The sequence below is a fragment of the Echinops telfairi genome, unplaced genomic scaffold, assembly GCF_000313985.2.
Source record: "Echinops telfairi isolate 266 unplaced genomic scaffold, ASM31398v2 ScPeMD7_1;HRSCAF=3_0, whole genome shotgun sequence".
Classification (NCBI taxonomy): Eukaryota; Metazoa; Chordata; class Mammalia; order Afrosoricida; family Tenrecidae; genus Echinops; species Echinops telfairi.
In genome coordinates, this window is record NW_022103896.1 from 1,030,991 (window position 1) to 1,041,315 (window position 10,325).

A 10,325-nucleotide genomic window follows, 5' to 3' on the forward strand; every position below is an offset into this window, starting at 1 on the left:
CACACACACACACACACACACACACACACACACACACACACACACACACACACTCCATGTTGTCTTCTCAGCCACCTGTGGTGCGACAGCCCCTGCCTGTGCTGTCTGCCCTTGTTGCCGCAGCACAGGGCTTCTGAAAGGCTGCTGTGGGCACTGGCCTCTGGTGGGAGGGCTGGTGTGCCCCTGGGGCTCCACTGCCAATCCATGACACCCCCAACCTCACCCTCACCCCACTCCCTGCCTGTGAAGTGCGGGAGCCGGGAGCCGTCAGGGAGAGGCAAGTGCCGTGATTTATTAGTCTCATAAAAATGCAGCTGGGAATGCCAGTCATACGCCGCTGAAGCTTGTTAGAGCCTGCACCCTGGCAGCTCCCACCGTCACCCACCCCCCTTATCCATCTCTCCCTGGCAGGGGGAGGGGCGGGGAGTGAGCAGTGGCATAGACACCCAGTTGCTGACAGACACCCAGACTATGTCCTCGGCCACCGTCCCAGGACTCTGCTGCTCACCTGTGTTGGGGCTCACTGCCTCCGTTCCCTAGACGCATGCTCCTTAGGACCCACCTGCAGTGGGCAGGTGTTCCGACCTGGAGCCCATTTCTCAGCTTGGGGCCTTCCACTCCTCAGAGCAGCCCATCTGTCCTGAGGGCGCCACGGCACTGTGTCACCCATGGCTGCCACTCGGGCCAGCGGGCCAGCTTGGCTCATCGGCTCCAGTCATCCTCCTTGGCACCCATCAGCTGTGCTGTGATTGACCTACTGCCTGAGGGGTTGGGGGGTCTGCAGGCTGGGCTGACGCAGGGCTCCTCTGGACCCAGCCAGGAGGGGCTAGGAGAGGGGGCTCTAGCAGCCCACCTCCCCACAGGGGCGTGGGAGGCCCGCAGGCTAGTGTGAGTGATGACGCTCGGGGGTGGGGTGCAGGCCCGTGCCAGGATAAGGTGGGAGAGGGCATTGCAGTGGATGTGCTGTGGTGGCCCCAGAGTGCTTGAGTACAGCCTGGGGGTGGGTGGGGGTGGGGGGAGACCTGAGCTGCCAGCCAGCAACCCTGGCCCTGGAGGTTTCCTGACAGCCCTTGGACCCCTCCTCTGGGTCTCAGTCCTTGTCTTCTCACTTCCCCAAGTCTGCCTGGTCAGTGACTGTGGCCCTGAGTCAATATGGCCTGGCCAAGCACACCTCTGTCTGCCAGCCGGCTGTGGTACCTGTTGGCACCCAGGACACCACAGCGGGGAGCTGCCTGCTGACAGGCCCAGCCAGTCTTGGGCTCAGAGACGGACACACTGCACACTCCGCGTCTGGCCTCCAGCACAGTTCCGCAGGCCCACTTGGCCCTGCAGCTGATGCCCAGAGTCAGCCTTTGGTGGATTTACAGAGCTTTCCCAGCCTGGCCTGCGTGACCCAGGGCTGCCGCCTCTGGCTCTTGTCTAGGGACTCTGCAGAGGCTGGGACTCAGGGGCTTCTCAGGCCTTGCCCCGCAGGCCTGAGGTGTGGTGGGCATCTGTCCAGGCCGCCTACGCAGCCAGGCTTCCTCCACAACCCAGCACGCTGTGGCCAGACTGGAGTGAACTCGCCGAGTTTCTGGAGCAGCCTCTGAGCCGCGGGCGGTGCTTTGCACAAAGTAGCGATTCTGGTTTCATCGATTCGTTCATTAGCCAGTCGTGAAATCAGCAACTCGTTCTCTTCTCTCTGAGTTCCCTTCCAAGGGCCATAAACAGTGAACTCCTCCTCCACTGCCCTGACCTATGCAGGACTTGGCCGCTGAGCTCCAGCTGGCCTGTTGGACTGCACCTTCGAGCTTTGGGGGCCCCTCGGGAGCCCATGCTAGCAGGGAAGCTGCTGGGGTGCATGGCTGTGGTCCAGGCCCGCCCCGGCCCCTGCTGAGTGTGCTGGCCCGGCGCAGGGCAGCAGGCGGCCCAGGGCGGGGGCCGAGCCGCCTGACCGATGGGCTCATATCCCGTGCACGTGTGATGCCAGCAGTTTTTCTGCAGTTTGTCTTCCAGGGCGGTAGTAAAGTTTTTAATTAGGAGAGCTAATGAGATCGATTAGTCATTAGCTGTGACCTCGCATGGCAGGGAGAGGCCGCGTGTGCAGGCCTGATAACGCTCGCTCCTTGGGGCTTCGCAGGCCGTAAAGACGCAGCCGGCCTGTGGGTGAGCCGGGCCCGAGGGAAGCGCCATGTGGAGCCAAGCCGGAGCCTGCCTGCCTCCTCGGCTGGGCGTGGCTGCCACCACTACTGGCTGCCCAGTGGCTCCGGTGCAGGCCGCATGGCCCTGCGGACGGACAGTGCCCTTGGCCTCAGAGCCATTCGGCGTCAGTGACGTCACACGCAGGAAGTTGGTGAGGAAAATGTGGCTGAGCCGGGCCTGTGTGGCATCAGTTGCCTGGGGACGTGTGCAGAGAAGGCCAGGCCCAGCGGGGCCAGTCCCTGGCCAGTGGAGGCCACAGGCTGCCTGTGGGTGCTATGGTGTGGTGACCCAGGTAGGGGAAGCCGGGCCATGGGACCTGTGCCTGTACCCTGAGCCCCTTTTTGCTGCCCATTGGGCACGCTGGAACTCAAAGAGGCTCCTGGTCCAGTTTCTGCCCCTGCTTTTAGTGACAGTGTAGAGCCATTGTTTGCTCAGCTGCAGCCAGCATGTCCGTGGTGCTGTGACCCTGCCCTGGCCTGAGGGGCTTCTGGATACTGGGCTGGGTGGTGGTGGGGGTTGGGGGGGATGCAGGCCCTGCATACACCTGCTAGCTGTGTGTGGCCCCAGGCCTGCTGTGCAACCCTCTGGCCTAGGTGAATGGAGCCCTGACCCTGGTGGACTTCTGCACAGCAGGCGGACCTGGCTGTGCCCTAGGCCCCTTGGCAGGATCTGAGCTTTGTGGCAGGCAGCTCTGGGCTCCCGGGTTGAGTTGTGGGCCCCCTGCCGGCCAGCCAGGGCAGCTGCTCGAGGCCCTGAGATTATTGCCAGCTGGAGCAGCTTCCAGGTGTGCTGAGTCCGTGGGCACTGCAGGGCGAGGGCAGTGGGCCACAGTAGCCCCTCACCCCAGACCCTCTCCAGCCTCTCATGCAGGGGGCCAGCCAAGGACACCTCAGCCTGTGTCCTCCCTCCCCTGGGACCACCCACCTGTCTGCTTAGTAGGTGGGCTGCTGACCTTGCAGACAAGTTAATTATAGGGCAGTTAGTGCTACATGCTAGGGCAGCCCGGCAATTAGATGGAGCCTCAGCGTTCGAGAGTGCGTGGCTCTCAGTGCAGAGTCTGGGCAGGAGGGAGCTTGCTAATTGCGGGAACATTCAGCAAGCGTGCAGCTGAGCATCTCAGTGCACTGATGATATGCATCAGTCTGCAGGCAGAGCTGAGGTGCAGGGAAGGGGTCAGGCCAGGCCTCCAAAGCCCTTTGCAGAGCAGGTTCCCTGCTCCCTTGCTGGGCCTTGTGCCTTGGAGGGATGGCCCAGCCCGTGAAGGCCCAGGTGGCTGTGTCTGTCGGATTGGCACCTGAGACTCTGGACTGGAGCCAGAGTCTAGGTCCTTTGGGTGCTCGTGGGGGTGGGGGCTGGTGGGACCAAGCTTCAATGGCAGTTCCCTGGGCTCAGGTGGCCCCACCCTCTGGCTAAGCCCAGGCTCTGGGTGCCCCTACTTACCTTGGCTCCATCTTTCTACAGCCTGCCCGCATCCCTTGCGCACCCCCCCCACCAGCAAAGTGATCAAGACACGGTACCGCATCGTCAAGAGGAGCCTGGCTTCCCTGCCCAGCCCCCAGTCTTCCCCCCACTGGCGTGCCCGGCGCCTCTCGCCCAGGTAAGGGCACAGGGACAGCTCCTCTGGCAGCTGTGGCCTGTCTGCGGGAGTGGGGTGGTGGGGGGTGGGCTCAAGGGCCAGGCTGCTGTGTACTACAGGGACTCTGCCTGAGCCCCTGGGTGTCAGCTGGGAAATTGCTTCCTGTTTCTGTTTGTTGAGCATTTTCCATCCCAGAGACTGTCAGCCTGTGCCAGCCAGCTCCAGGTCCACGCATGTGTGCACACACAGGCCCACGTGCTGAGTGCAATCGCTCCCTGTCACTCATGGGTACTTACACATGTGCACACACATGCACACTCACACCCACACATGGATGCAAACGCATGTACACTCCCACCCAGGATGTGTGCACGTGTATTCCCACACAGGACTACAGTCATATGCACACACGCACACTCACTGTGAGTCCACATGCAGCATGCCCTGCAGGTTATGTGCGGCTCCACCACCGGCCTGAGCCCTGTGCTGCCCGGCCAGCCCAGCCTCACCGAGCCTGGGGGAGGGGAAGGAGTGCCAGCATGCAGATGACAGGGTAGGTGGGCCCAAGCCCTGGGGTCCCTCTCAGAGGTTCTGTGCTGAGGGGGCAGTCACAGGCAATGGCAGACCTGCTCCTCTGCGCCTCAGGGGGCAGGTGACCCGATACCCTGTGTACGGACAGTGTTGGTGGCTGGTCAGGCCTGTGGCAGAGGCAGTGGGCAGTGCTGGGCCTCACCACCAACTGCTCAAAGGCCAGAGCGGAATCTCCCTTACATGAGCCTTACTGCACTTTTGTATTATTTTTATTTTAAATAGATGTATAAGCATCTTGGGGGCCATTTCTACAAATTTATGAAGATAATTTTGCACTCTCGATCAGGTTAAATTTACACCTGCTCTTTCCATATTAATTCTTGCCACTAAGTGGGCCACGTTCCTGCCTGTCCGCTCTGTAAGCAGGCCTCTCCGAATGCAATTTCCCCTCACTAAATCACCCAGATCGGGAGTTGTGATCAAGCTAAATTAACTTAAATTAATTTACTTAATAAGAGCCCCAGATCATGGCAACAAGGGCGGATTTATTGATCCTCTTGCGGCCTGCCCTCACCATCGGCAGTTGGGTTGGGCTGGCGAAGGCTCCCTGAGGACTGCCTGTGGGGCTGGTGGGCAGCAGAAATGGGATGCCAAACCCAAAGCCTGAGGGCTCTCAGTGGCTCCTTTGGACATGGTGGGGGGTGGGGGGGCGGCGTCCTGGACCCGTCTTCTGCTCCTGACAGCCCCCCATCCTGCCCATGTGTCATGCATGGAGGACATTTCCTGGGCTCAGAGGCTCTGTCCTTGACCCTTGGAGACTGTCCCTGGGTATAAAGAGAAGGCATGGGGGTCCTGAGCACCCTTTAGTGGGTGAGGGTCTGAGGCCCCTGGAAAGAGAAGTCTTGCCAAGGTCACCTTCTTGCAAGGTGCTACCTTCTCAGCAGAGTGGTCATCTGCCTACCTGGCCTTGCTGTTGGTTTGCACTTGTCTTAGGGCTGAGGCAGCAGAAAGGGTGCCCCCCCACCTGCCATGGGGTCAGGGTGGGCTGGTTCCTGCTCCCCATGGCCCTATTGGCATCCGTCCGAGCAGTCAGCAGGTCCTAACTACAGTGGTATGTTGGGCAGAGGACGCCGGGCTGCCCAGGCAGGCTGGGCATGGGGTGTTCTTGTGGTGGCCAGGTGCTGTGGGGCTGACCAGCCAGGCCGAAGGCTTTGACCATGTGAGTGGTTATGAGCCGGAGCAGGAGTAGGATCATGTGAGTGTGAGCAGGTGTGGGTACCCATTTTGGCCACGTCTGACCCCAAGCGGCTTTCAGCTTCCCCCCCAAACATGCGCGGCATCCCCCTCTCAGCAGGCTGGTGTGTAGGTACCTATAGAGAAGCTGGGCCATCATACTTGCAGGGACCCGCACCCTTTCTGGGACATGGCAAGGGGAGGGACATGCTGGTCTCTGTTGGGGACATGGACACTGGAGACTTTCTCAGGGTCAGGGGCACCCATTGGGGTGAGTCCTCGAGCTGCTGCCCTGGCCAGTCACATGGGCAGCTGGGAGCTCTGATTGTGGTTGTGTGTGTGTGGTGGAATGGCCCAGTGACATCACTTGTGCCTCTCTCCCTCGTCTGGTGGCCAAGCTGAGGGACACCAGGTCCAGCTCCGTGCTGAGACTGAGTTGGTGCCCGTTGGCTGAGGGCACCTGCCCAGGCTGTGCCCAAGCCTGTGTCCCGCTGGGCTTCAGCACGTGGCAGGAGCAAGGCCACAGGTGCCTGCCAAGATCCCTCCTCAAGGGCTTCCCTCACTGAACTCCCTGCATTGGCCTTGTCCCTCATGCTGGGGAGGGCGACAAGGGTCCCCTTTTTTGTGGTCCTGAGGTGGGCGAGTTGGCTGTCCCTTTCCTGGCTTCCAGCAGGCTCCTTCATCCGGAGAGAGGCAGAGACGTGACTTATGTTCCTAACCTGCCTGCCTCTTTTCTCCTCTCTGGATTCATCGGATGCAAAAGTGCGGAATAAACAGAAGCGCTGGGCTGAGCAGATAAATGGGCCTCCCACCCCCGCCCTGACGACAAATGGCCCTTCACGGAGCGGACACCCCTCCCCGCTGTATTCCTGCATCTGCACAGCGATCTTCAGGCTTCTCTGCCTTGGTGCCAAGGTCTGAGGATGCCCTGTCACAGACAGAGGAGCCAAGCTGCTGATGGGCAGGGCACCTACTCCTCCAGCCCTGCCCCTAGTGGTGTACACCGAGGGTGTCCACAGACGCAGGCGTGGAGGGCCGACCCTGCAGGTGTGGCCAAAGATATGGGGAGGAGTCCCCTCTCCTGCCCCTGCAGACCCAGCTGTGGGTAAAGGGAAGGCAGGCTCAGCCTGAGGGTCCCCAGCGACTAGCGGTAGGTGGGCTGGGATGGCCTGGGCTGAGGGTAGGTATGCCTGAGTCGTGAGTGGCTAGGTGCAGGGACATATGTGCAGCCTAACTGGCTGCCAGCCTCCAGGCCATGCTGCTGCAGCAGCGTGTCTACTGGCTAGCTGGCCCTGCACTGAGGCCACAGACCAGTCTTCGGTCAGCACACGGGTCACACTCCCCTGAACTCTTAGTTTCAGTGGGAGTGGGCATGGGGTGGGGTGGGACAACTCCTGGAGCTCCTGGGTCATCATTGCCATTCACTTTGATCCTCATGGCCTAGGCCCCCCGCAAGGCCTGGATGCAGAAGACCCCCAGGCTGGCTGACTGCTCATCAGCTGGGCCGTCACTGCCACAGAGGGCTCTGGCTCCTTTATTGCAGGGGCCGTGGCTGCTGTCAGCACCACACAGGATGGGCCCCCAAACAGGCTGCTCCAGGGGAGCCTGGGGTGTGGCCACAGGGAAGACTCTGCATGCTCATGTGCATTCACACAGGCATACCTGTACATCATCGATGCACGCAGATACACATAACATGCTCACAGAGAGAAACATAACATGCTCATACACATAGATACCCTTTCCCCCCCACTCATACCCAAGAGAGGGCTTCTAAAAGTGTGTGGAAAGATAATAAGAGGTAAGGGGGGTTTCCAGACTCGGAAGAAGCCCCTTGTAGTGCACAGGCAGACATGTGCACACACCTCATACCCTGTTGCCTTCCTGGTGGCAGCGGGCCCCTGCCCTGCTGGGAGCTCCCCAGGCTGGTGGCCCAGCCCAGTGCTGCAAACACTCTCCTGACAGTGTGTGTCCACCCAGCTCATGGCTTGCAGTCTCAGTGCAGCACGTCCCCAGGTGACGTGTCTGCGCTGCTCTTTCTGGGACTCGGAGAGGTTAGGTGCAGGAGGCAGCCTACTCCATGTGGCCTCATGAAATGTCACCATAGAAGCCCTCATTTCTACTCAGGCTCGCACCTGTGGGCCAACAGCCAGGACCCTCATATGGATTCTGGGGACACCTGCGGCCAGCAAGCCCCATGCTCTGTGTACTCCTCCCTCTCAGTTCAGGGAGTGCTCCTGCAGTCCACCCATGGACACCCATGAGGACCACCCCAGCCCCAAAAGGGAGTTCTCCTTCACAAGCAACCTGAGGGCTGTGTCCCTGCATGCTGGGGCCTGGGTGGGCTCTGGGTGTGGGTGCCCCCATCTCACTGGAGCTCAGGTGAGAGCTTGGCCCCAGACACTGCCCGGTGGGTGCTGAACCAGGTCTCTGCGGCAGGTTTTTTAGAGTTTTATTTTATGTGAACAGTCGGCTGCGGCTCCCCGAGTGCTCTGAAAGTTAATGTGATGGCCCCTCTGTGCCCGTGCTCATTTTTATAATTTTTTATTTTATGAAACAGGACAGGGAGCTTAGTGACTTATTACTATTCATTTCGTCTCAACGCAGTAAATATTGATTCAGTTGGGGGTTTTCAATTTAAACCACTCGGCGATTATATAAAATATTACTGGCCTCTGAAATTATGCTTACCGATCCCTTCGGCTGCTCATTAAGGAAGAGTGCAATTTTAGATCCCTCTGCCTTCATCACTCTAACAGACGGCAGCCGGGTGGGCCCTCTCGGAGGTGCCCGGCAGCCGCTGGCGGGCTGACAGCGCCAGGCGGCTCTTCATTTGGAAGTCGGTTCAAAGCGCGAGTGTTTATTTATTTCTCCGTTTGTCTGAGGCAGGCCTCTCTGCACTAGGCTCCGTGCTGCACCAGTGACAGCGGGCTGCTTAGGGCGAGTTCCCTGCCGGGCCCTGGGAGGCTGGAGATCCTGCTTATGGAGGCTAACTGGCCTGGTGCTCTGGCTAGGGGGTGGCTATGTCCCTTGCCTCGATAGTATAGGGGGCAAGGATAGAAACCCTTTGCCAGGCCACCAGCTGGTCTGATGGGCCCAGAGATGCGACTGGGTCTGGGCCCGCCCTCATCTTCCTGTGGAGCCTCGCCCAGTAGGGGCCAGGCTTTGTCAGGAGCCCGTGGGTCCAGCCCCTCTGTGACCGGGCTGGAGGCCGGCAGGGTCAGCAGTGGCCTCTTGCTCAAGGTGAAACAGCAGGCTGGCAGAACATGGTCAGGAGGTGGACTCTGCTCTCTCCCTTCGTGCTGCTCGGTGTGTGAGCGCGGTGTGTGCTGTGTGAGCATCTGCAGGTCCGTGTGTGGGCTGCTGTGTCTGTGTGAACATGTGAGGAGCCCTGGTGGTGGACTGGTTACGTGGTGGACAGATAACTGAAGGCCCAGCCACTTTGTGGGAAGAAGACAAGGCTTTCTACTCCTGGAAACAGTTCCAGTCTTGGAAACCCACAGGGCACTTCTATCCTGCCCTGTGGGGTGGCTACGAGTTGGCATCCGCTAGGTGCCATTGAGTTTGAGTTGTGCTTGGGGTGTGTGCTACGTGTGAGGCCTGTGTGTGAGCATCAGTATACACTGCCAAGGTCTAAGCAGTGCCGGGGGGCTGGAGCCACACAGAACCCTGAGCCAGCACTGCCCAGTATGTGGTCTCCCCCCACAGCAGGTCAGTGCCCTTGGCCCTGGGACAGCCCTGCTGGGTGGCAAGAACACAGTGACCTGAGTGGCGGGCAGGCTTGACCCTGGTGGTCAGCCCCAGAGCTGGCAGGACCAGGACGGCTGCCCCTTGGTGCTCTGTCCTTGCTCACCAAGGCCCATGGTCTAGTGAGGGTTGCAGATGGGGTGTGGTCACCCAGTTGCCCTCCTTGGTGTCCTGAGGCAGAGCGGCCCACCTGTCCTCTGCCTCTGCCACTGTGGGCAGGTGTGTGCCACACAGGTAATGGAGCCTGGCAGTGCCCGGCTGAGCCCTGGGCTCAGGGCCCGGGAAGGGTGCAGATGAAGGACGCTGCAGGGAGCAGCCTGCAGGTGACCTGGAGCAGGACGCCACATGCTGGGCAGTGTGCTTGTCTCCAGCTACTGACCCCAGGGGCTCGTGTGCATGCCTGCTGTGCTTGTGACTCTCCCCTCCACCCCCAAGCCTGCTCATCTTCTTTCAGGTGGGTCTCATGCTGGGCTAGTGGGCTCTGCCCTTCCTTCTCTCACCCTCACACTCCCACCCATGGGCACTGGTGTCCAGTCATGAGGATGCCGTGAAGGATGGTCTGGGTGGAAGGGCGGGGGTGTTGGATGTCCATGGGCCACACAGGCTTGCAGTGCCCTCCCCCCCCCAAGACCCCAGGACCACTCCACACCCGGCTCAGGAAGTCATCACTGCTCCGAGCCCCAGAGCCCCCATGGAGGGCTGTGTTTCCAGGGTGCAGGCTGCTGGGTACAGGATGATGTCAGGACACTTTTGGCCATGTGACCGGGGCTGCGGTGTGCATGGTTCCCCAGAGGGTCACTTGGGCAGTGTGCAGTTGTAACCAAAACCAAAACTAAACCCTGCCATCTGTCAGCCGACTCCATGCCACCCACCCGGGGTCTCTGAGGCTCTGGATTTTCACAGGTGTGGGCAACCTCTCTCTCACCCTTCTCCAGCCAAGTGACATGGTGTGTTTGAACCGCCCGACTCAGTGGTTCACGGCTCAAATGGGCATAGTAGACCATGGAGTTGAGTCTCCGGGCTTAATCCTCCATGTTACACCCCCCACCCCCCCCCC

At 60.4% G+C, this 10,325-nt stretch overlaps 1 protein-coding gene across 2 annotated transcripts in view; it reads left to right on the plus strand.

The window, feature by feature from the left end:
- Positions 1-10,325, plus strand: part of ZC3H3 (zinc finger CCCH-type containing 3) — a 52,279-nt gene that overhangs the window by 11,916 nt on the left and 30,038 nt on the right. For both annotated transcript variants that reach the window (XM_045297946.1, XM_045297972.1), the window contains exon 4: positions 3,643-3,778. In XM_045297946.1, coding sequence (XP_045153881.1) covers positions 3,643-3,778 — 136 coding nt within the window. The remainder of the gene's footprint in view (positions 1-3,642; positions 3,779-10,325) is intronic.